Raw genomic sequence first — 26,948 nt, forward strand, 5'->3', positions numbered from 1 at the left:
CAGGTTAAATGATACTTGATGCTTATAAAAACTAATATATTTACATTATAAAAGTCAACAGAAGATATGTACATACCAAGGATAATAAACTGAGGACACTATCGAAGGACTGAAAAATACAATTCATAATGTGAAAAATGTTCTATCCTTTGCTGATTATTATTAACTCAAACGAAAATTCATGTGAAAATTTGCATTACCTCGACTTTCTGGGACTAGAATATTCCTGGTTGCATTTCTTCTTGTTTGTAAATTTCACAAAGTAAAATGACCCCAGTAATTTCCTTATAAACTACAAATTAGTGTTCCCAATAAAACCTCTTGGAGATAAGTTTCAATAAAAATGTTTCTGAAGAACATCAAGGGATGCCAACAGACTATTTCCATCTAAGATTTGATCACCATACACTTTTTTCCCTTTATAGCGAATGGCACCAGGAGGGTAGAACCTTCTGGTTCTTGGTTATCTCTGTGGATGAGTCTGCTGGCCCAATGCCCTCTTTTTGACTTGGGCTGATTCTGGTACCCATTCTCAGCTAGGATGACTGGTGGGTAAAAGGCTGAGATTCAAACATGGAGCTTGCAAACACAAGCTCAGTGCTTTATCACAAAACTACGGCACCCCCTCATCAGCCTACTGCTGGAAAATTATGGAACTGGGTTCACATACTTCTATAACCCTGATTATCCACATCAGGGGTTTATCCTATGTAAATATTTGTTTCATTACAAACCTTATTAATCACAACTGTATACTGTACAGTATAGTCATACTTACAGGTGCATGAGTCTTGTAGAGCCTCAGGTGTGTTTGAACCAATAACCTTAATTTTCATGAGCTCACAGTGTTGTAAAAACGTATTTGCTTTATTGAAGATTTTTGTCCAGTGATTGTAAATAATTTTTCCTTATTCCTCCATATTAACCATCAATGCTTTCACATTTTTCCAATTACTGTTTGATGGGGTTTCTCAGTAACTATGACTGATGCAGGGAGATTTAATGTATTCATAAATATCACATTTTCAGGAGATTTGATGTTTTCATAAACCACATTGTCATAGAACCAATTTTTACAATAAACCTTTACGTGCTAACAATGTAATAAGTGACGATGTAACCATGCTCCAGCTTGCGTGTGAGTGCCTTCCAGGGAATGCTTCCTGTTCCTTTATATCCTCCTTTAACGGGGTCATTCACCTCCCCCATAGCAGCAGAAGACATTACTAAGCATCCACCAGTTTTGCTCTCCCCATGCTTGATCAAAACTCTCACCAACTGAAGCAGACACAAGGAGGCAATTTCTCCAGGTTATTATTGCCATGTACAACCAATAGGAAAGTGTTCTTGGAAGCATTAGTGTTCTTGGCTAAAGAAAGAAACAAGTAATGCAGGACACAGTCTCTTACTGGCTGCAGCAGGTAGTCTTGAAAGCCTACAGGGATGTGACGGAAACTGAAGCTGAACCAGTAAGTGTTCAAGCTCAAAAAGTCATAACACTCTCTACTTCTCTACTTCTGTTGCTATTATCCATAACCTGGAACTGTCTTGTACTCAATGAGAAGATACCTAGTGATGCCAGTCTACCTTTGCTTGTTTTTATTTAGATATTGCACATACATTGTTAGACTTGTATGATGTTTACAAGCATTCACAAGCATACTGGGACATAGTTGTATAACAATCAGAACTGATAGTTTTGACAGGCCATATTTTACCTGTGAAGGGGGAAGTCTGGCATCCATTATCTTCCATTTGATCTCATTTCACAATTCTCTCTCATTTATAGCACAGTGCTGAGACATAGACTGCCGAGGTTGTTTGTATAACAATCAGAACTAATAGTTATGACAGGCCATGTTTTACCTGTGAAGGGGGAAGTCTGGCATCCATCGTCTTCCATTCAATCTCATTTCACAATTCTCTCTCATTTATAGCACAGTGCTGAGACATAGACTGCTGAGGTTGTTGGCCTCTGCATCTTATGTTAATTATAAAGACAGTATACTTTTTTTCCTAAACTGAAAGAATCTTTCCTAATATAAATGTCTTTCTTTACACAACATAGGGAAAATCCAATTACCTATCAGATATGGTTGCTGCGTTACGCAGACTGCAAGTTCTCTTCTGAATCCTTCAGATATGCACAGAAACCCAGGGATAATCAGCAACTAACCCTCAACCTAGCTGGTAATTCACAAAAATTTTTTCATATAAATCCACTAATCAGATTACAAGTGCCCTCCACGCACCCAACAAATATTACTGTCTTATACATAAGGTTCTGAAAAGTGAGTTTACTGTCTGAAACACACCTGAGGAGCCAGGGCGCAAATGTGCAGTCTTACTCCTCTTGGCCAGACAAAAGACTTGTGAGCCTTGGAATCTGAGAGGATTGTGATAGAGGCATATACAAGACTAATGGCTTTGTATGGAAAAACTTACATGATACAAAAATATAGCATTCTTTGCTATGACAAACAACTGACAATCAGGATTATCATCATGCCAATCAGTTACCTACTTTAACAATTTCACAAAACAAAAATGCTACATGTTTACTTTGGCATAATTATACTGGGCCCAGGGATGATCATCAGACTGGAAATCAGACTTTCTTAACCAGTTTTTATATTCATACAAAAAAATCTTTATATAGTCCAACTTCTTTTTCTCTTCTGCTGTAAGTTCTCTTTTACCAGTCTCCTGTAAAAATAAAAACACTTTATATACATTAAAATAAATGCATATCTTACTATAACTTCAAAACAAAGTTCATGTCAAATAAAATACCTGTAGTAAGCAAATAGCAACTTGAAATTAATAAAATAGTACAAGATTACAGTTTCTGGTGCAAATCCCATATATCTAACACAAAAAAATTCTTGGTATAATGCTACTAACCATTTTCAACATAGTTTCCCGAGCCTTAGCTCTTGCCTTTTCTAACCAAGACAGAAGATTTTCATCAGGCAAAACACTTCTAGAATGCATCTCCCTTAGTAATTCATGAGTGTAGTAATAATTTTCTTTCACCACGCTGTTTTTCACCAAGATTGTCATTATCTCTAAATTTGGTCTGTAATGAAACACAAATAAAAAAGATTAAGGGTACCTTGACATGACAACAATCATAATATATCATGAACATAATACAGTAGTAATATTCATGAATTTTTATACAATGAACATCACTACAAAAATGTGAAACTGAATTACAGTAATGTATCACCATTAAAATTTTAAAAGTGGCATATAAACTACAAAAAGACAGGAAAATTCACATATTTTCCATTACAAACCTAAATCCAGCTTTATCCATGTTTTCCAGAAACTCTGCAGCACTGGCCACTGTTTTACAACTTAAAGCTAGGCATCCAAATGTTATGAGGTCAGGCAGTAATCCATGTTCCTGCATCAAATCTAGCACATCCTGAGAGGCAAAATAAAAATAAAGTATGTATGTTCATGACCCATGAAAGTTTAACAATTTATGATTTCAGATTTGAATATCATTCAGATTTGAATATCATAAGTTTTAAAAAAATTTCTACTTTGAGAGAAGGTGATGCCAACATATGTCAATGGTTTGTACTTACTTAATGTAAAATCTGATGACTTACTACAGACAAAAATCACTTTGATTAGAATGTCACCATCTGATTACTATACCTTTGCTGCATTGCTATCTCCACGATAGCAACGTTTACGTATGAGCATGTTGCAAAACTGAGTATCTGGTGATAATCCCACATTCTTCATTGACTGCAGTAATGACTGGAAGAAAATGTTAAAAATCACAAAATGCTGTACAAAATACTTCTAAAGAATGAAAAATTATTACTAACTTATAATGTGCCCATAACAGAAGTTTCTTCATAGTCACTTTGCAGCACATTACAGTAACAACTGCAAAACTATAACAACTCAGCTCCAGGCCACATAAAAGACATGTTATTTAAATTAACATAGAACAAGCCCTCAGGGGCCACTGACTTGAAATTCAAGCTTCCAAAGAATATGGTGTTTATTTGAAAGAGATAACAGAATGTAATAGGAAATGCTGAAGAGAACAGTTATTACAAAAGAAAATGATGATGGCTTTGGAGTGCTATGTCCAGTAAAAGAAAAAAAATACTCCTTCCAAACATATACTTATCTTCATTGAAAAATAAGGTAGCCACTAACTGGAAACAATTACCCTTATGGTTGAAACATGTTTACCTTTTTGGTCAATACCTATACTTCACACTGATGAGGAGGCTAACAAAATAAATACTTGCTATTGGCAAGTGACCAATGCAAATAATCCGAGCTAGTAGCTTATTAGTCACTTATATTAGTTTTGAATGACCATCCTGGTTTGCTAGGTATTAAGTTCACTTCATACACTGTGGCATGCATACTTTTACGAATACATATGCAGATATGCTTTACCATTACTCAGCAGTAAAGCTGAAAGAAGGTAATGCTTTTGTTCACATCTGTTGATTATATATAGTAGCATTAAGCTTACTGTGTAAGAAAAGTATATTAACAGTAATTCTGTACTGCATAAACTTCATGAATTTCAAAAGCTACAAAATGTTATTTACTTTCACAAAATGAATTTTTACACAATTGACAAAGATTTACCATACCTCTTCTGCTCCAGTACTGGGAGGGAGAGAATTCAGGAGTTGTGTGAAAGTCCTCAGATCTGGAACAACTTTGTCCTTCACCATTTGTGCAATCAAGCCAGCAGGACCCCCAACTAAAGCTAGCCTGTGATAATAATAAAGAAGATGCTAAGAAGTTTCAGCAGCCCTATGAGGGTTAAGATTGTTGACACAATACCTGTATTGTGGTTGTATTACTCAGTAATAAACAGAAAAGGTTATGACAAAAACAATTAAAATTAATTTTCATGTGGCTGGCCAGATGAATTTGTACTTACTGGGATGAGGGCTGAATTTTGTCCTATTGGATTGAAATTTATGAAAACTTTGTAAGTGCTGAAAATATGTAAGATGCTGACAAAATATTTTAAGGGATTCATGTCCAAGAGTTTACCTTTTGCTAAAGCAGCCAAGTGAATAACAAATACCTGTGGCCCTGAACTTAGAAACTGAGGTTTTAAGAGCTTTACCACTGCCCCAATATGCCTTCACTTTATCTTCACTGCTTTATAAAATTAGCAACTAACCTATCTTCCCGTTGATCAAGTGATGACAGTCCCACGGCAGACCCCACAGTCAGTTTTCTTCCCAGTAAATTTGGTAATGCTGGGACTTCTGAATTACTGCTGGAGTGTTTCCCGGTGCTTTTTAAATATTTACTTTCTGAGAGAACTTCAACTAGACTGGCTGTAGTTTGAGGACTTCTGTGAACCTCTTCAGTAGTACCACTGCTGGTTGTAACTTCATTTGTTTCTTGTTTTGGCTTTAATTCTTCTTTTTCTCCTATGCTTTCTCTTGAATTCCTTTCCTTTATTATTTCTTTCTGACTCATGGCTTTACCGGTATATTGTGAATAGAAATTGCCCTCAAGAAGCTGTGAAGTTAATTCTGGATGGCCTGCTTTGCAATCACTAATACAACGTACTAGTAAATTATAAGTATAAATATTTGGACGTAAACGCAGCTCGCGCATCTTTCTCCAAACCTGCAAAGAAAAATAACACTACAAATTAAAAATGACCAAAAGGAAAGAAGTTGAAATTTTCAGCAAAAAATTAATCTTAGCTTTTCAGAAGCAAACAAATGTCAGCTATGGATAATTTACGTAAAATAAATCCACCTTTGTGAATAAACTTGTTGACAGTTATGACTCATGACATAAGCTGCAACCCAGGATGCCTTGCAATATCTGGCTCCCTCAGACTTTGGTCATTACTGGCCATGTCAACATCCTTAACCTGGTATGGAATGGAATATAAAATTTAAACCAAAGGCCAAGCGCTGGAACCTATGAGGTCATTCAGTGCTGAAAGGGAAATTATGAATACAAAGGATTTAAAGGTGTAACTGGAGGAAAGCCCCACAGTTGCACTATGAAACAATTGTTAGGAGAGGGTGGAAAGTAAAATGGAAGAAAAAAAACATGAACTTTGGATTCAGTGAATTAATCTGTCTGCAAGGACGTTCAGCTTGCCCTAAATGAAGCAGGCCACAACGCTGGTACTGTTGTCTTGCGCCCAAAAGAGGAAGTCCTTGGTTGCACTGTAAAGTGAAAAGGAATGTGTCTCTCCCTGGTTCCTTATGTAGGCCAGTGCGCCCATGCTGTCCGAATGGACCGCGAATGTCCTGTTGAAGGTTTCTGCTGTGAAGGACTGAAGTGCTAGATATATCGCCTTCAGCTCCTTCACCTTTCGGCCGGAGACCCCATCAGGGAAACTTCTATGTCACTGAGTAGAGGCCCCCCAACCCAGAACTGTTGCATCTGAATACAACATTAGGTTGGGGCTCAGCGGAAATAGCAACTTTCCTGTTGAGAATCTGTCCTCTACCAGCCACCATCGAAGGTCCTCCTTGATTTCGGGAGTGATGGGGAAGACAAACAAGTCTGGGAAGTTCTTCCTGCACCAGCTGGCCCTGAGGAAGAACTGCAACACTCTGGTGTGTAATCTACCCAACGATACAAACTTCTCGATGGAAGACAGTGTTCCCAGGAGGCTTGTCCACTTGTTGGCCAAGCAAGATGGGTGAGTGATGAAGTATTGGACTTTCCTGAGGCACTTCTGGACTTTCCTGAGGCAGTTTTGGATTCTTCACTGGGACAGAAAAGTCCGAAAATCAGAGAATCTATCTTCATCCCCAAATAAAGAATCGAATGAGTGGGAGCTAGTTGGGATTTCTTGAAACTGATTAAAAGCACCAAATCCTGGGCAAGTTGGAGTGTCTTGTGACAGTCCTCCTTGCACTGGAGTCTTGAGGGGGGAGCGTAGGAGCCAGTCGTACAAATATAGACATACATTTATTCCCATTAGATGGAGCCACTTCACTAGAGGGGCAAGAGCATGGGTAAAAACTTGAGGGGCTGTGGAGAGGCCGAAGCACAGTGCCCGAAACTGGAAGAACCTGCCCTGGCATAAGAACCTCAGATACTTCCTGGAGTCCGGGTGTACTGGAACATGGAAGATTGCATCCTGCATATCGATTGTCACTATCCAGTCTCCCTGATGGATGGCTGACAGGGCTGATTGGTTCGTTTCCATTCTGAACTTTGTAGAGTAAACCCCCGTATTCGCGGTCTCACGATTCGCGGACTCACCTTTTCGTGGATTTCTCTATGGAACATATATATGCATTATTCGCTGAAAATTTGCCCATTCACGGTATTTTTCACTGAGAAATATTCACCAATTACTGTCTTTTCATCTCATTTTCATGACTAAATGCACTTTTTGTGATAAAACTATTAAAATACTCAGGTACCCACGTAGCGCTCGTTACAATAATTCGCCTTACGATAATTCAATTTTGCAATGGGGTGAGCAATTAATACCGATATGACAATATTGATAAAAAATATTTTTAAATTTCGTGCAGGCACAGGCAGCAGAGTACAATCAGGCAGTGAGAGAGACCATATTAAAATAGACCAACTTCTTTTCCTCCATCTCTTTATTTCACCTTCTAGTTAAAAAAGCAAGAGAATGATAAAAGAATTATTAGTAACGTTATACTCTTGCGTAAATGCGTATAGCCATAAACAAACGAACAAAAAACTTGTTCTGCTATCACTGAATCAGATAACAACAGCCATTTTGCTTGTATTTCAACCATCGTATGGTAGTAAACCATTATCATAGTTATAGTGCAAATGATGTTAAGTAGAATAGGACTGATATATTTTTACATTATATCCTTATTCGTTATGGATAAAAGATCGGCAAGGAAATATACTGCTAAATTCAAGCTGCAAGTTGTAGCTGAAGTTGAGAAAACAATGTTCAAGCTGCTAATGACTATAAATTATAGTGCAACGGCAACATGGATGAAACTCACCCATAATTAAAATTGGAGAGAAAGTATTTTAACCAAAACTACTGGGCATGAAAGAACACTACTGCTATTTTTACGCCGATAAACGATAAATACGTAAAGCTCATATTATCATGAAATCAAGTGAAAATAGTGAACGGAATCTTGATTTTTTTTACACAAAACAAACGGCCCCAAACAGCCAATGTCATCTATTACCAAAAAAAATAGCTAAATTAATTTCACAACGAGACTTATTTAAGTTATATTTCCCCCTAAGAACACTGTATAATGAAAAATAACCTTGCCCCATATAAATAAAGTATCTAGAGATTCATTTACGCTAACTAGAAGCAAGAAAAGTGCTCTGAACTGAATTAAATGTGGCGAAATAAACTTGCCGTGTAATCGATTTCCAAACCAAAACATTGATCGCTATGACCACAATTTATAACACAAAATCAATATAAGAATACATACAATATTATTGGATTCAGTGAATTAAGGCATAACATTTTAAAAGATGCATGGAAAAGATGCATATTCGTTATGTTGATGTTTGTATAATACGAAATGTGAATATAGAGTACAGTATAATGTAGTCTATGCTACCGTTTATGCATACAATATACCATACTGTAGGCTAAGTTAATTCTTGTTTGTTATTCAATTTCTCTTTGTATTGAATTATCATAGGTCACTCTGCATGAGCCTCCAGAATTAGCTGATATTAATAATTACCATACCTTATATGTATAGAGTATACTTTACAGTGTAGGCTAGACTACCATATATGTATACAGTACATGGTATTGAATACCCTAGTGTAGACTAAGCTGTATCCGAGATACGTTTTTTCCAACAAATGATGGGTTTTTTTAGAACCTAATCCCATTGTAAGTAGGATAATACCTGTATAAGTATTTTTAGTTTTTTTTGTGTTTTAACTATCAAAATAGGCAGTTCTAAGTGTTTTTAGAAGGGTTCCAAGTATTCACGGATTTTAGCTATTCACAGGGGGGTGTGGTACACATCCCCCACGAATACGGGGGATTTACTGTAGTTTGAATGAAGAACTCCCGATGACTTGGGAACAATGAGGAGGCAGTTGTAGAACCCTTCTGTGCTTAGACCTTCAACCACCTCCACAGCTTGCTTCTCGAGTAGGGCTGATACCTCTTGAGACAGGGCCAAAAACCTCTCCGCGCCTATTGAGTAGGCCGTCAAGTTGGTGGGTGAGGTCGCTAAGGGAGGTTTCTCCCTGAAAGGGATTACATAGCCCTCTTTCAACACTTTTAGAACCTAAGGTTCTATGCTCCTGGCCTTTCATCTGCTCCAAAAATGGAGGAGCCTTGCTCCCATAGGGACACGGCAGACAGAGTTCTCTCTTGCAAGGAGTGGGTTTGATAGAAGTTTTCTTGGAAGGTTGTACTGACCGGAGATTGGTCCATGGTCAGGATTGAAAGTGGCCTCTGCTTCCCCGAAAGGGCTGCTGAGGCAGAGGGGAGCCCATCCTAACAGCAATAGAAGTCGAAAGAGCTCGTGCTGGAATTCTAGTCCTCTTGGCGGACTGCACGAGGTCTTGAGTTGACTCTTTTGAAGTCTGGCCATCACTCGTTCCAGGGTTGCTTGAGGGAACAGACTAGTCTTATCTAACTGCACGAACAGGAAGAACGATTGCTGAGAGGGGGTGACCCCTTTAGTGGTGAATGAGCACCATAAGTCCCGCTTCTTCAAAACCTGTTGTGAAAATGGTTGCCAACTCATGGGCGCCATCTCTCACTGCTCTGTCGATACATGAAAGCACCCCTAACCAATCTGCAGCAAAGTTCTCCTGCAGAATGGCGTGACCCTCGATCTTTTTGGCCAAAGCTCCTACAGTCCAATCGAGGAAACTCAGGACCTCAAAAACCTTGAATACATCCTTGATGAGGTGATCTAACTCCTAAGCAGTGAACAAAATCCTAGCTGAGGAAAATGTCGAACGACATGTTGCATCGATGAGGCTGGAGATGTCCCCTTGAGAGGAGGCAGAAACACTCAAGGAAGGAACTTCCCCAGTGGAGTACGACATATACTTCTGTTGTGTTAACCGAGAACGGGGGCATACAAAACACTGCTTTGCCCACACCTCTCTTCTCCGACAACCAGCTGTTGATGGAGGCCACAGCTTTCCTAGAGGAAGAGGAAAACACCATCTGAGACAGCCTGGGAGTCCCTGCAGGTTGGCTCATCATGAAAGCAGAACCCAGAGAAGACAGTATCGCCGGAGAGAAGAAAGACAGGTAACATATTAAAAAGAACCTCAAAAGACCAAATAATTTGTTATCGGTTGTTCCTCATCCAAGGGTTCCTCCTCTGAGGAAATAGGCAACATAGGAGGGTCCGGAAGGTCCTGTGACATCAAAGCTGGCTTCTGAAGGAGGCTCAAAATGTTGTCCAACCGACATTGAATAGGTGCCAAAGGCGGGTTCTCAATAACAGGAGAAATCGCACCTGTCATGCTAGATACTGGTTGTCCTACCTGGGGCACCGAACGCTTGACGGCAGGTGGAAGCGCTTCAATGGAAGCACTCACAAAAATGGGACACTTGGAGACTGAACGCTCACATACTGAATGATCGGAAACTGGACACTTAAGAGATGAGAAGTGTTTCATGGACACTGGACGCTCAGACCTTGGAGTTCGGACACGGGAAGCTCATGCAATGGGCGCTCGAACACTGGGCACCCATACACTGAACGCTCATACACCGGGTGCTCGAACTCTGGGCGCTCGGACAATGGGCACTCACGCACTGGATGCTCAGACATTGGGTGCTCATATGATGGGCGCTCAGACACTGGGCACTCGGAAACTGAACGCTCATACACTGGTCGCTTGGACACTAGACGCTCATACGTAGGACTGTCATACTCTGGGTGCTTGGACACTGGGCCCTCAGACTTTTGGTGCTCTGTGGACACTGAAGGAACATGAGGAGCTTAACTAGGAGACTCCCAAAAACTGCACGATGGGAGCGGACTGTGCGCCCTCTCCATAGCTCTCTTACGGACAGGAGGCGAGTCAACTTCAACTGAGGAGCCAGGACTTTTCAATGGCCTCGATACACTAGAATAGTGCCGACTGTGCTTTTTGGCCCCGTTAGAGTCCGAGTTGCCTGACGACAAAGTATGCACATCCAAGCAGACGCCTTTCCAGTGGCAGTCCATTGAGTCCTGGGACTTACCACAGACCACAGGCTTGGCTGAGGAAGCGACTACCCATGGGCAAACCCTGTCACCCTCCCTTGGGCTGCCAGTTTGCTTTCTCTCCAGTGAACATGGGGAGCTTGGCAGAGACCCTGGTCTAAGAGCGTTGGTGGGACAAGCTGCCACCCCCTCTACTAACACTGCACTTGACCCAACACCAACACTGTTAAATCAGGACTCTACCTGAATTCCCAATCTGGGAAACGGTATTAACCAACAGATCAGACTTATGATCTACATGCACTTCTAGGCTAGCAATGGCATTGGGGTTGGAAGAATGGGAGCCAGGGATCGGAATAACTGGAAAAGTCGGAGGACTGGAGATAGGACTCACAGGTCTTGAAGGGACAGGCAAATCAGCAACATCTACTTTTGGAGAATTATCCTGACTAGCAGAAGCTCTAGCTTCAGCCCTAGCGGTTGCCTTCCTCAGTCTGTCACGTTGAAGTTTTTCCAAATGAGAATTAAAAATCTTCCACTTTTCTTTATCCCAGTCTTTACATTTGTCATAATTAAGGTCTGGCAAGCAAATTTGCTCTCTACAAGAACAACAAATGGTGTGGCTGTCATATTTAGCTGACGTGAGTCTGGTCCTGCAGCCTTTACTGCAGTACCTAACACTAGACAAGCTAAAGTCTGACATAATAAGCCAAAAACAAAGTCAAAATAGGAAAAGTCACAGTTGGAAAAGACCTGAATATGAGCTAAGCTAATTAAGATTAGCGCGCTACCAAAAACACAAAATACTTCACCAAATGAAGAAAATATCAAAACCAACCAGTAAAAAACAAACCCAAAGAGCTGCTCAACAACCGGCAGAAACGAACTGGGCTCTTTAGCTGTGTTGTACCTATTCTTCCCCGAAAGTGGGTGGGGCAAGCGACCTATGCCCAAAACAAAAGAGAGCTACAGCGATTTTTAAATTTTGAGCTGCTGCGTAAAGTAGTAGAAACTAATAGCTATGTAATCATTTGGTATGTTACTTATATAAAAATATACTATATCTGATTAAACTTTCTAGAATCTACATATATTATCAAAATTACTAAAACAAGCTTCCCTTATCAGAGGAAAACAAATCTCACCATCAAAGCATGTCTAAATCCTGTTTCCTGATCAGATATACAAGCTTGCAACATGAAACTTATGGTCTCTGTATCCACTACTAGGCCCTGATCAAGCATTTCATCCACAATCAAAAATGCAGTCTTAATGTCACCACATCTTCCGAAAGCTGTTGGAAATTATTGCAAATTCAATACAGTACAATGAAGAGGAAATCTATCATAACCTAAAAATGAATCTCTAGAATATGACTAGATCAAAGAATGTTTCACAGTGGCTTCATTGCTTATAACAATAAACTTGAAATTACTGAACACTATAGTATTATATCATGGTTTCACATAAGAAAAATAGATATTTTAATCACTTGTTTCATAGATACAGTATATGAATATTACTTATGATGAATACCTTAATTTCCAGTCTAGACAGAGACTAAGGTTTGAATAATCATTTGAAACATCCATGGAGGTGGTTAAGAACATAAGCAGAAAATGCCTACAGCATTAGCTGCTTCATACAGACATTAAAGGTTAATCAGCAGAGCAATGTAACCCCAATAACATTTTACCATTCACCTCTACCATTTGCTTCTTGTGCTCTTCCTTTACAATTTTATGTCATTCCATCTATTCACTACTTTCTTGGTCTTCCTCTCTCCTCTCACCCTTTTAGTTTTTATTCTACTACATATCTTATATGACCAATTCACATTCAACACCCAATCCATACTTCACTTCCATAGTGGAGAGGTGGATAAATCCTTTCATATATTCCCACCTTGGCTTCCACATACACTTAGTTTTTCCCAAATTTCTCTCATAACATGCTGCCGTATTTCACCTATTATGTAAACTTTTTCAAACTCACTAGTTTCTACCATTCCTTTGTATATCTCTGTTAACTCTGTTCAGAATACTTGTGCATGATGTTGCACTCTGTGCTTGTCATTTGTTTGTTTGCTTATGCTTATGTTGTGACAGGGGACGGAGCGAAGTGTCAAGATGGAGAAGCTTGGTCATTCAGATCTCCAAGAAATTAAAGTTTTATTTTTACGTCTGCCTTTGATTTCTCCTGCAACACTGATTTACACAATCAACAAACGGTAGCAGAGAGTGGTTGTGGCAGGAAGGATGGGTAGTTTCACCAAATGTGGCGGGCGGCTGGTGTTGTCAGTTTTTGGCGCGGATAAAGGTTATGAGCTGGAAACAAGACCTGAAAGCATGACAGCTTGTCACAATATTGAGAAAAAGGAACAAACTATGGTTGTTGCCCTGTTTTTCCCAGAAGGAGGTAAGGTGAGGAGCAAGATTTTCAAGGAAGTGAATATTGAAGAGTTGACAGACGAAGATGGAATGAAAGTTTTGCTTCAACACTTGGACAAGTGGTACAGGAAAGATGAGATTTCAGCAATGTATGAAGCATGGACAGGGCTTGACAGCTACAAAAATGAAAAGGAACATACAATGCAGAAGGATATTTTAGAATTTGTGAAGAGAAGTGCAGTTCTGGAGAGGTACAAAGTGAGTATACCAAAATGTATCTTAGCATTTAAGCTACTAGACAATGCAAGGCTTGAGTTTAAAGGCAAACAAATAGTGTTGACAGCAGCGTCATTTATGAAATAGATAAGATGTTTGAGTCCATGCAGCAAGCCCTTAGGAAATTTTTTGGAAGTCAAGAATTGTCATTGGGTGCAGTGTCAAGCAGGAGTGAGAGTGAGACCCCTGCTGTGGTGATAAAATCTGAACCAGTATTTAGCACAGAGGAGGTAAATGCCATTACACGTGGAAAAGGGCATGGTAGGTTTAGAGGTAGAAGAAGAGGAAGCAGAGCAAACAGAAGTGAAATAAACAGGCAGACAAACTTGGTTGACATATATGGTAATGCTGGAAAATGTTGTGTTGATCAGAGTACCATCTATTTCCAGGCATGTCCAAAAAATGTGTATGCAAGTAGTGTAAGGGAGGAAGAGTTATATTCTATAATTGAAAACCTTAAAATGATGTCAGTGTTGATAACAGAATCTATTAATTATGCTATCCTGGACACAGCCTGCAGTTCTACAGTGTGTGGGTGACTGGTTAAAAGCATACACAGTCTTTACCAGATGAGGAAAAAATGAGAATAGAAGAGGAGAAAAGTGAAACAACATTTAAGTTTGGTGATGGTAATGTGTATAAGTCAATGATGACAGTAAAATTTCCAGTGAACATTATAGGTGACAGAACAAGTGTGACAGCAGATGTGGTGAAATGCTCTATTCCCCTTTTATTTAGCAAAAATCAATGAAGAGAGCACAAATGAAATTGGACTTAGAAAATGCAAAAATCCACGGAAAAAAGTTGAAACTGAGGTGCACTTCTTCAGGGACACTTTTACCTTCCACTAAGGGATGAGAAAGAAGACTGAAAGAAAACAGAAGAAATAATGATGACCTTGGGAGATAATGAAAAGGAAAAGATGAGATAGAAAAATTGCACCAACAATTCGGTCTCCCACATCTAAGAGACTGATTCAGCTGTTGAAGGATGCTGGTGTTAAGGACAAAATGTATTTCATGTATGCTGAAGAAGTGTCCGATAGCTGTGAGATATGCTTGAAATAAAAGAAAACACCATCAAGACCTAGAGGAGTATAAAAAAAGGGATATATATTTTCTGCATATGGTGGAAATGGCAACAAGGTTCTCAAAATCTTGTGTGACAAGAAGTAAAGAACCCAAGGAGATAATTGAGAAAATTATGGAGATATGGTTGGGAACTTTGTTTGGGAACCCCTGTGAAATTCTTGTGTGATAATGGTGGGGAGTTTACCAACAACACGCTTCTGGAAATGTGTGAGAACTTGAACATTCAAGTGATGCATACAGCAGCATATTCTCCCTTCAGTAATGGCCTGTGTGAGAGTAATCAAGCAGTTATAGACGAAATGGTGACAAAAAAGATGGCAAAACAGTGATTTTGAAATATGGTTCAAATATTTTAAGATCACATGAAACACATTCAGGGGATACCATACAGTTTTGATAGAAACACTGAAGAAGAGAGATATGCACTGCTTGATATGTTGAGGCATCAAAGAGAAAAAGATGAAATGGACAACAGCAAGAAGAAGGAGATAGAAGCAGTTATAAATCTGGTGGAAAATGAAAAAAATGAGGAAGAAAAAGAGAACCACACCAAAGTTGAGGACACTTCATCTGAAGACAATTTAACAATCAAGGGTATTCCAAAGATTGGACAGAGAGTAAGATTCCTGCTGAAAGAGTTTGATGAATGGCAGACAGTAAGTGTTCACAGCTGTGCTGGAAAATCTACTGAAAATATAGTAGTTGGAGGAATATTGAACAAAAAGATGGACATATAACAGCCACTGACTGGGGCAGAGATGTAGAAAAACTGAGTACCAGTTTTAGAGGATGGAGTAAAGGAACCCAGTGAAATAGTAATGGCTTGTGAAAACACGGAAAGTCAGAAACTTGATATGCAAAACAAGAACTAAAAACCTGGAAGAATTTTGGTGTATATGTGAAAATTCCTAACATAGGTCAAAAAGCATTTTCAGTTTGATGGGTGGTAACAGAAAAGGAAAACAGTGATAGGAAAAAAAAAAAAAAATGAAGCACGGCTAGTTGTCAGAGGTTTTGAAGGAAAAGAAGTAACCCAGATTCTCCCACTGTTAGCAAGGAAGCGTTGAGGTCCTTTGTTGGTATATGATCTTCCAAAAGGTGGGCAGTGAATTCAATTGATATTAAGGCAGCATTCCTACAGAGTGAATGGTTTGAGCGTTAAGTGTATCTTATACCACCTGTTGAAGCTGGCTGTGATGATAATGTGATAAGGAAATAAAAAAAAAATGTGTACATGGTCTTAATGATGCTGCTAGAACATGTTATCTCACAATGAAGACTTTCCTGTTGAAGATGGGATATAATCAGGTGAAAACTGACCCTGCAGCATTCTACTAGTATTGTGAAGGAGAATTGTGCAGCATGTTTTTGATGCATGTAGATGATTTCTTGTGGGGAGGAACAAAGAGATATGAAAATGTAGTCATTTCCCAAATCAGAAATTATTTTCAAGTAATCATTTTCAAGTTAGGGAGCAAAGTAATGCTATGTTCAGATACATTGGCCTGGATATTGTACAGAATGAGCATGATGTCACACTTCACCAAAATGGATATTGTAAATTTCTGGAACCTATAAATGTAAGTGCTGAGTGAGGATTAAATAAGAACACAAAGTGTGATGAAGAAGAAATGAGAACTTAAGGAGTCAAGTAGGCCAACTAAGATGGTTATATACTACATAATTCAAGACCTGACTTGTCATATGATGTATTGAAACTTAGCTGCAAAATAGACAACCCTACTGTAAAGATCTGATTGAGGTAAACAAATGACTAAGAAAAGCCTGTACCTTTGAGAGGTGTATGTACTCCCCAGGACTGGGTGACAGTTTTAACTGGCTGTGTACAGTGATGCTTCTTATGCCAGTCTCCCTAATGAGTTTAGTAGTGCTGGGGGGTTTGTAATTTTCCTAGTGGGTGAAAATGGCAGTAGTTGTCCTTTATACTGGGAGTCAAAAAAAATAAGAAGGATTGGAAAAAGCACTCTTGCAGCAGAAACACTAGCAGCTGCTGAGGCACTGGATATGGCCGCAATATGTCCCAAATATTGTATAATGGAAAGACAAATCTGCCTGTGGAACTTTAGTGGATAACCTTTCACTTTATGAGAATGTGTACTCAGTTAAAAATGTTTCAGAAAAGAGATTGAGGATTGACATAGCTGTTCTCAAAGAACTGGTTCAGAATGGAGAGTTTAAGATATTTTGGTTAGACTCAAAAGCACAGTTGGCTGATGTGTTGACAAAAAAGAGGGTAAATTCTTTGAGAATAGCTAAAGTATTTTAGAGTGGATCCCTGAAATCTTACACAGATTTTATAAATAGATAATTAAATTTTTTTTGTGTCGTGTAATGTTTAATACTTTGAAAGTAGATTTCTTTTCTTTCCTTTTAAAAGAGAGGGAATATGTTAACTCTGTTCAGAGTACTTGTGCATGATGTGCTTCGCGCTCATCACTTGTTTAAGTTGTGAAGGGGGAAGGAGTAAAGGGTCAAGATGTAGGCACTTGGTTGTTCGGATCTCCAAGAAATAAAATTTTTATTTTTAGGTCTGCCTTTGATTTCTCCTGCTACACTGGTCTACATGATCAACAATCTCAAATCAGTAAGGTAACATGTGCAAACACCAGCCACTCCACGTTCCAATTAACTTTTATGTTTATTAAATAAGATCCCATCAATTTACTGAACATACTTAATTCCTAGTCCCTCTGACAGCACACATAAAAAGTTTGCAGCATATGCTAAAAGGGAGTCGATAGTGGCAGAGGGTTTTAAGGGCTAATAGCTTTAAGATGGTACAATAAATCTGTATCCATCAAAACAATATAAGTTTATAACCATAAAACAAAATTAATATATTTTAAACTTTCTATAATTAATATAAAAATAAAGAATAAAACCTTTAATCATGGCATGTGATATGGTCTGATTGAGAGTGTACTGCTTGTCCTGCAGCTGTTTTCGAAGCTTGTGAGCACGTAGTAAACCATCTGTAGTTGGCCAAGGAGAATTAGCACAAGCATTGAACAGCCCAGTGTAAGTAACAGGTTGAGGCTTTAAACCCCTCTTCTTCATCTGAAGGAGAAAATGAATAACTGTTAAAATACTAATGAGAAAACATTCCAAAAGATAACATAATGGATACCAGTTAATAAGATTTCTGCCTCACCTTTGAAGATGAGTTTATGTACTGTAAACTCACTTTGTATATTATTCAGTCTTTTATGAGCTTGAGCCTGTCTTGCATATTACAAACCACATATTCGGCAAGAGAGTATCCGGTACATTAAATTCCAGAAACAAATTAGCAATATCAGTGAAATCACTGTCATACTGTATACCTGATTATAGAGTTTGAAAGCCATTTTTGTGTAACCTGCTCTTCCACAAGCATTAATCAGTACTTGATAGCAGTAGGCATCTGGCTTAGCATTGACAGCTGGCATCTCTTCCTTCAGTATCTTAAGAGCATCTGCAAGCTAAGAGAATATATGGGTAACTTATTAAACATTATCATACTTTTGCAAAAGTATTTCATTCTATATTGGAGTATGCTTTTACAAAAAATTCCTTTGCCTAGTAAATGACATTATGACAACTGTTCGCATAAAAGGAAGTACCGTATGCTTAAAGAACAATAATACTCTACATAAATTTACTCAAATACCAGTCTCAAGGAAGAACAATAATACTGTACATAAATTTACTCAAATACCAGTCTCAAGGAACTACTGTGGTAAAGAGCTACATTACTAACCCTTTTTTCCTTACAAAGTTTCTTCATCTGGTTTCCATAATAAACAGGACTATGTCTCCTTTCAAGCTGGGCTTCTTCATACTTCATCTGCATCTCATCTCCTTCATCACCTGATTCATCCTCATAGAGGTCTTTTGGTGGGGAAAGTGTACCAAATGGTTCATCCGCCAAATCTCGTGTAAACGATACTGCTTCTGTTTCTGTGCTCTGATGATGCATGCCTAGTCCTTTCTTCCCATCATTAAAAGTCTTTGTCCTGGTTTGTGGCTTAGGCAAGTAATAGTGAAACTCATCTTCATCATCATCTTCAACTAAATTTTGAGATAATCTCCGTATTTTTTCATTTAAATTTTGAGATAATCTCTGTATTTTTTCATTTTCCGAGCTCTTAAAGCCATGCCACTTTTCAAATGAATCTTTATGTTTGAAATTTTCGTGGTGGTCTGAACCTGGAGTAAACACATCATGTTCATCACTACCTTCAGACGTCGAATTTTTCACCCAAGCATTCCTTGAAGAAGACTTTGGAAATCTTCCCCCTTGGTTGAACTCTAATGTTGAATCTGGCCCTGCTTCTGCTTGTTTGAACTGTCCTTGCCCCTTATGGTTAAGAGGCAGATTTCTAGTAATAGATTCATCACTTATTTTCTTTTTTTCATAGAATTCTGACTTGGGATCTGATGACAATAAACCAAAGAAAGGCTCCTCACTCTCAGTTGAATCAGCATGCCTTGATGACAAGGAAATCTCTTTGTACAAAGGGGTTTTGCTTAAAGCACATGCAACATGTCTCAGTGACTTACACCATCGAATGTTTCCTTTGACAACATACATTCTGGAGTCTTTCAAAAATCCTGTAATGAAATAATAATTATTATCAAAACTAGCTAGGCATGATTAAAATAATAAAGCAGAGTGATAACTTAATATTTTAGTTCCTAATTATTTCAAAATAATAGGATGTTCTGTAAAATACAAACCTTTACAAAGATGAAATTCCCAATTTATAATTCCTCCACTTTCAGTAAAAGAAGGCACCGTATATAAAAGAAAAATTACTTAGGTCAGTACCAATACATTGTGTACCTGATATGACAGATACTGCATAACAATTCTGTATTGTACATGTTTAGCACCTAAAGCAAGATCATCTAGGCTACTGTACAAGCTTGAATTTCATGAAAACGGTGTTGCAAGAGAAAATTTTTCTCTGAGTCTGGAGTGATCAAGGTCTATCTTAACTTCCTTATGGCCTTGACTAAGTTTGCCTTGCTACTGACTGTACTGCTTGTTACACCTGCTCTTCCCATTATATATGTCTTGTTTGTGGCTCTTCAAGCTGTTCCTGTTGCCCCTGCTGCTCCTACTGGATTGGCTTCTTCAGCAGCCTTAGCCATGCCCTTGTTTACAGATCCTGTCCCTTCGCCTGTGGCTGCCACTTCCTCTGTTGGGACATCACTGCAGCTCAATATAAACCTAGTGTCCCAGCTGTTCATGCAATTCTGGTGACACCAGCTGCTCTTCTGGCATGTTTTATTAGCTGCCTCTTCTGTGCCTACTTAATTGTAACTGCCTGTGTAATGGCTGTCCCTCCTGTACCTGTGTCCTTCCTAGACCATTGCTTCTTCTGCTTTGCTGACTGCCTCTTCCAATGATGAGTCTCCACCTGGGATTTTCACTGATAAATGCCTCTCTCCATGAAACAAACATTCATAGAAAGAGTCATTTATCTGGACTGGGAATGGGACTAAAGAAAATCTGTGCCCTTAACCTGTGTACCTTTGAACCTAAAAAGTACACACAGAATATGCTCTTAGGCAATGCTAAGGGAGAGACAGTTAGGCTCCCTTGTACAATGTCGATTTTACTTTTATGATTATTGTTACGAACCGAGCTTTTCGGCCCTTAAGAAAAACACAGGATCTAGATGGAAATATTATTGGGGCTGCTCTGGCTAATCGACAGCTCGCACACACAAAGGAGGAGGAATAACAAAAATACAGGAGTTTGCTATAAAAATAGATTTATTAATATTAAAGTTAATAATCTTAAATAAAAAGGAAAGCCATAACAAAATGAGCCAGGTCCGGGCCACGAAACACAAAAATAAAGCAATATTACTTTATATCAAAAAGAAGTACCAGCAGCAGTCGATACAAAAAAAAAGCCATCTCCAGCGAAGTCCACCAACTAACGACAACAGGTCAGTATTATCACGACGTCCTGCTGCCGCCTCGCCAAAATACAAAGGACACGGGGCCACTGCACCGAGCCAAAACTGCCGACAGGGTCTCCACCTGCGGCCAACAAACAACCATCTTCGTTGGTGCGCTGCTCCAGCCTGGGCCCAAACAACGGCTGCCCAAGAAACGTCCTCAAAGTCGAACTGCTGCTGGTACTCAAAAGTCCTCTTCCCAAGAGAACAACCCGTTCGCTACTGCTGCCCGAACCTGACTAAAAGTTGGCGCCACGCCACCACAGACGCCAACAATCCTGTGAAAATAAGAGGGAGGGGAGAGGATTAGCCAAATAAATAAACAGGTAACTACCGTACCGCCCATAAAACAACCAAAGATCCTAACACCTTCCCCCCCGACAGAAAAAAAAAAAAATTACAATTTTTTTTTTTTTTCCAAAATAACCAACCTCCTCCTCCAATGTGGTGAAAACTCCGACAACCAGAGCAGAGCCAATCCTGTCACACGGTCGCCAATGTAACGAACCGAGCTTTTCGGCCCTTAAGAAAAACACAGGATCTAGATGGAAATATTATTGGGGCTGCTCTGGCTAATCGACAGCTCGCACACACAAAGGAGGAGGAATAACAAAAATACAGGAGTTTGCTATAAAAATAGATTTATTAATATTAAAGTTAATAATCTTAAATAAAAAGGAAAGCCATAACAAAATGAGCCAGGTCCGGTCTTCCACGAAACACAAAAATAAAGCAATATTACTTTATATCAAAAAGAAGTACCAGCAGCAGTCGATACAAAAAAAGCCATCTCCAGCGAAGTCCACCAACTAACGACAACAGGTCAAATTATCACGACGTCCTGCTGCCGTCTCGCCAAAATACAAAGGACACGGGGCCACTGCACCCGAGCCAAAACTGCCGACAGGGTCTCCACCTGCGGCCAACAAACAACCATCTTCGTTGGTGCGCTGCTCCAGCCTGGGCCCAAACAACGGCTGCCCAAGAAACGTCCTCAAAGTCGAACTGCTGCTGGTACTCAAAAGTCCTCTTCCCCAAGAGAACAACCCGTTCGCTACTGCTGCCCGAACCTGACTAAAAGTTGGCGCCACGCCACCACAGACGTCAACAATCCTGTGAAAATAAGAGGGGAGGGGAGAGGATTAGCCAAATAAATAAACAGGTAACTACCGTACCGCCCATAAAACAACCAAAGATCCTAACAATTATGGTGCTTTAGGTCAGGTTAGGATGGAGGAGGGGATCCAGGGGATAAGGGAGGAAAGACCCACGGCAGGTAAAGACCTAGTTAAGGTTATGTTAGGGTACATGACTATACTTCATGACTTTGTTTCAAACTCTAGGTCAGGTTAAGTGGGGGTTACCAGGTGAGGATCCTATGACATAGATAAGTTTAGGTATGGTTAGTATGTATCCCTATAACTATCCTTGCAACATTTTCATTGTTGCTGGTTGTTCCTCCCAAAACAGAAACTTTGCTGTCTCCAACACAAGCCTGCTGATATGAAAGTCTGCATAACTGAATTTGTTTTTGGTTTTCTCCCATCTGGTTTCCTCACTAGTTGCCGATTTCCCACTGGGATATCCATAACACAAGAACAAGTGGGGTTCATCAACTACAGTCGTTGGGAAAACATAAAATACAAGATACACAGTCTGAGAAAAGTATACCTGTAGTTCATGTATTTGACTCCCATGGAAATTTCTGCCACTGTAAGCTATGCTACTACCCACAAAAAAATATTTTGCTTAATTATAGGCTATTTGGCAAGAAAATGACATTCTTATGATAAAATTAAGTTTTATATACTGTACACTTACCCAGTAATTGCTTAGCTAAGAGTTTCTACTTGAGCGGCAGTTAGAATTCTGAATTCTGTGGTAGCGATTCTTTTGTTTTGTGTAGGTGACAATGCCCTCCCCACTTCTGGGGTATGAAAGAGGAACAACATTGCCAACACAGCAATTTGTTTATGCAAAAAAAGTCCATGTGCGGGGAGGAGGGTGGGTTCCATCCATAATTACTGGGTAAGTATATATAAAACTTAATTTTATCATAAAAATGTCATTTTTATGTACGTAACTTACCCAGTAATTACTTAGCTGATTCCACATTGAAAGGTGGAGGGAATCATGGACAAGGGCTTACGTTATAATTGATGAGATAATTGTTTTTCCTTACCTGGTGAGAGAGCTGCTTTGTCTTTAATTTCTCTTAGCCATGCTTTTTTGTCCGAATCATTTATCACTTCTACTTAACTGCATTCCTGTAATCGATTCAATTTTGCTAAAGTTGAACTCTTTCAGATACTCTTTTATTTGCAGAAACCAAGGTGGTTTCATATTGGTCTACAGTTATCTCATAAAGAAGCCTATTTCCACCACTCTTAAGTCTATGCATGCTCCAGATAAAATAATTTATTTTTCATAGACCTTGACTGGCAAGAAGAGGCCCCTGTTTCAGAGCTTAATGCCTGTCCTTTTTCCTTATTACTTAAACTACATCTAGCATCTACCTTTTATTTACTTACTTCAAATTACTGTACACTTTTCACCTAAACCTACTTGCCTATGTATGTTACTAAATTTACTTCCTTAACTTGTTACTAAATTTACTTCCTCAACCTATCTGTCTTAAACTATTTACACTTCTCCTACTGTCCAACTCCAAATTATTTACATTCTTAGAGATCCTATCATTTTTATTTACAGTGGCCTGGTTTTTTCTTTCAAAGCATTCTAGACCGCTAAAAGTTTTGTCTTAGTTTTAATTCTCCTTTACTCATACACCATCCTTCCTCTTTGTTTTCTTTTTTCTTGAATTCTGAGCTTAACATGCTGTTCCTCTCTCTCGTTAGCAGTCATGCCTGACAATATTAATATATTTTGCAAATTTCTTTCTCTGCATTCTTTAGTAGTCTAGCACTTTTTAAGATATTCCACTTTTCCATTCACTATAAATTTTGAGAGTAGTGGCCTTGATTTTGATCTTCATATCATTTCAAAATATTGTGTTCTTTCTTATTTCATTTGCAGAAAATCTCCCTGCAAGTTCCTTGATCCTTCTTCAGATTCTTTTCTTCGCCTCCCTTAGTTTCTGAAAAACTTAATATTATCAAATTTAATTTTCTCCTTTCTTTATCCTGTGCTTTTCTTATTTTTTCTGGTATTATTTTACAGTATCATTCTACTTTAAACATTATTGCATTCTGGATTGGAAGAAAATTTAAATGCACTTTGAACATTCCTGACATTTGTTTCATTAGAAAATAAGCACTTTCAATAAGGAGACCAGGGTAGATGTGAGGAATCCTAACGTTTTCTAAATGCTGTGTCCTGACCTAACCAGACCTTACCGTCCTAACCTAACTTAGGGCGCCATGCTCTGACCTGGCCAGGAGAGTTTCACCAACCCCCTTGACCACTCTCCCCAAGTAACACTGACTATCCCTGTCTCCTAGTCAGCCTACTGCCCCAAGGGGACCCAGTGGGAAAGCAAGAAACACAAAATGAGTGAAATACACGGACCTTAACCTCGTTGATAGTTCTCATTCTGATAAAGGTAAATTCATGGAAAGTTTTCAAACTATTATCACCCATTACGGTAAGGACCTGGTACATGCAGTCCCCGGGTTACAACAGGCTCGGCTTATGACGATCTTCATATATATTCATAAAAAATGATTTCCCGGGTTACAATGCATGTTCTGGGTTTATGAACCCACACCGAGGGAAGAAATATGGCTCCAAAAAGGGCAGAATGGTAAAAATTTGGAGGTTTTCTTACAATTTTTGAAGATATTTCTGGTTAAGACGATTATCAGCTTACGATGTGCCGTTGGAACGGAACCCCCATCATAAACCGGGGACTGCCTGTACTCTTAGGTTAGGTTAAGTTAGGTTTGGTTGGTTAACACAGAGGTTAACACAAAGGAAGGTATAACTAAGCGGTGTTAATTGGGAAATTGATTTTTCCTGTAGTATTTTGGTTGCTTATCAAGAATTTACTGTTATTTTTTGTGGTCGGCTATAATTAACCTGTAATTAACTCAGAAGTTGTACGCTGGCCATCCTGGAATGCTATCACTCATGCGCAGTGTTATAGAGGAGCTTTTGGTAAAAAGTGTAGTTTCCTGCTAGGTTATGTTAGGTTAGTATAGTTCCTTTTATAATGGGTTTCCTTAGCCAATCCCTTCTTAAACATATGGCACCCTGGTGACTTGCGCATGTGCGGAACTATTCCATAACAACATGGCAGTCAGGTCTATCTCCCAACGTTTCCAAAACCCCACATTCCCAAAGGGTCCCCAACCATGGTCGGCAGATATATAAGGTTAATAATAATTGATCGATAATAAACAGCACCACCCCTTCATCAGCAATACTAAAAGTATAGGTAATAGTCCGTGCAGAGCTTTTGCTTAGAAATACCTTCTATTTAGAGCATTATTGCATTTTGGACTTAGATATATTTTCCTTTGGGTATCTCTAAGGAAAATTATATTTCTAAGTCCAAAATGCAAGAATTCTCTAAATATTTTAAATTTCTAAGCAAAAGCTCTGCACCGAATCTTACCTTGGAAATTGATTTTTCCTATACTTTTAGTGTTGCTGATGAAGGAGGTGGTGCTGTTTATTGTCGGTCAATTATTATTAACCTCATATCTACCCAACATGGTTGGGGACCCTATGGGAATGCAGGGTTTTGGACACGGGAGAAAGAACAGACTGCCATGTTGTTGTTATGGAATGATTCCGTGCATACGCATGTCATCAGGGAGCCATATGTTTAAGAAGGGACTGGCTAAGGAAACCTATTATAAAGGAACTATACTAACCTAATGTACCCTTACCTAACGTAACCTTGCAGGTGGTGTTACTTAGTCAGAGGGGGCTCTGACCCCCCGAATGCCCCAGTGAAGAAAACTCCACTTTTTATCAAAAGCTCCCCTATAACACTGCACATGCGCTATAACATTCCAGGCTGGCCAGCATACAATTTCTGAGGTTAATTGCAGATTAATAACAGTTGACCAACAAAAAATAAAAGCAAATTCTTGATGAGCAACCAAAATACTAGAGGAAAAGTCAATTTTAAAGGAAATACCTAACGCAGAGCTAATGCTTAGTTCTACCATTCTTTTTTCTGTCATCCTTAGCCTAATGTCATTTACTGTTTTTTTATATATTTCTCTAGCATGTTTTTCTAGCACCTCGCTGTTCTCTAGTCAGTTTTTGAGCACCTTGTTTTCCTCCTTAAGTTGTTTTGGTCTCCTCCTTTTCCTCCTTAAGTTGTTTTGGTCTCCTCCTTAAGTTAATCCTACCCATCTGGTCAAGACTGGTACGACATCCTCCACAGAACCATTTTACGATACCCACTGCTTCCTGTATGCCATCATACTGCTCATCTGTGATGTTTTTGCAACTTGAATTTAATTGAATTGAATACAGAATTTAGGCCAAAGGCCACGCACTGGGAGCTATGAGGTCATTCAGCGCTGAAACGGAAACTTTGGGTAGAAAGGTTTCAAAGGTGTAACATGAGGAAAACCTCGCAGTTGCACTATGAACCAACTGTCAGGAGAGGGTGAAGAGTACGATGAAGAAAGAGAATATTAAAGGAGCTACAGTAAAAGGAACGAAAGGGGTTGCAGCTTGGGGCCGAAGGTACGCTGCAAAGAACTTTAAGTAATGCCTACAGTGTGCACTGACGGCGCTAACCCCCTACGGGAGTTTTCGCAACTAGTATGAAACCATTCATTACATAATGTTACATTGACTGCCTTTTGTTGCTTATTTACTTCCTTCCTACTGGGGGCACGGGCTTACCGGAATTTGACGAACCCCAGATGTGGACCACGAGTTACTTAATACAAGCACAGCACATAGGGAAAAATAGCTAAGACAAGTCCAAAAAGAGTCGGGTTTTTAGAGCTGTAGTAGTGGTATAGTAGTAGTAGTAGGTGGGTCATGTCTTTAAAACCACTCCCTTGCTCGTTTTATTCCTTCTTTGTGTTTGATTTTTTTTGTCTCTGTAATCTTTTATAAATTCTTTCCTAT

At 39.1% G+C, this 26,948-nt stretch overlaps 1 protein-coding gene across 3 annotated transcripts; it reads right to left on the bottom strand.

Moving 5' to 3' along the window:
• Nucleotides 1-22: 22 nt before the first annotated feature.
• LOC136829465 (pentatricopeptide repeat-containing protein 1, mitochondrial) lies at nt 23-26,834 on the bottom strand. 3 transcript variants are annotated; one of them, XM_067088170.1, is made up of 11 exons: nt 26,718-26,834; nt 18,674-19,527; nt 18,258-18,395; nt 17,817-17,991; nt 12,302-12,450; nt 5,186-5,643; nt 4,641-4,764; nt 3,673-3,777; nt 3,303-3,433; nt 2,905-3,079; nt 23-2,706 (listed from the first exon to the last, which is right to left on the bottom strand). In XM_067088170.1, exons 2-11 carry the CDS (start codon nt 19,505-19,507, stop codon nt 2,551-2,553), a joined length of 2,445 nt encoding a protein of 814 aa, XP_066944271.1. In that variant the 5' UTR covers nt 19,508-19,527; nt 26,718-26,834; the 3' UTR covers nt 23-2,550. The 3 variants fall into 3 exon arrangements, with proteins under 3 accessions (XP_066944271.1, XP_066944273.1, XP_066944272.1); XM_067088172.1 differs by having other exon boundaries at nt 26,733-26,832; XM_067088171.1 differs by lacking the exon at nt 26,718-26,834 and adding an exon at nt 26,132-26,455.
• Nucleotides 26,835-26,948: the final 114 nt, after the last annotated feature.

This window comes from Macrobrachium rosenbergii, chromosome 44 (genome assembly GCF_040412425.1).
Source record: "Macrobrachium rosenbergii isolate ZJJX-2024 chromosome 44, ASM4041242v1, whole genome shotgun sequence".
NCBI lineage: Eukaryota > Metazoa > Arthropoda > Malacostraca > Decapoda > Palaemonidae > Macrobrachium > Macrobrachium rosenbergii.

Coding starts and splice junctions, on each gene's coding strand:
- LOC136829465 (XM_067088170.1), bottom strand. CDS start 19,507: ATGTATGTTGTCAAAGGAAACATTCGATGGTGTAAGTCACTGAGACAT. Junction 5,644..12,301: donor GATTTAGACATGCTTTGATG/GTGAGATTTGTT, acceptor TTTTCTTTGCAG/GTTTGGAGAAAGATGCGCGA. Junction 3,434..3,672: donor GAGATAGCAATGCAGCAAAG/GTATAGTAATCA, acceptor TTTGCCTCTCAG/GATGTGCTAGATTTGATGCA.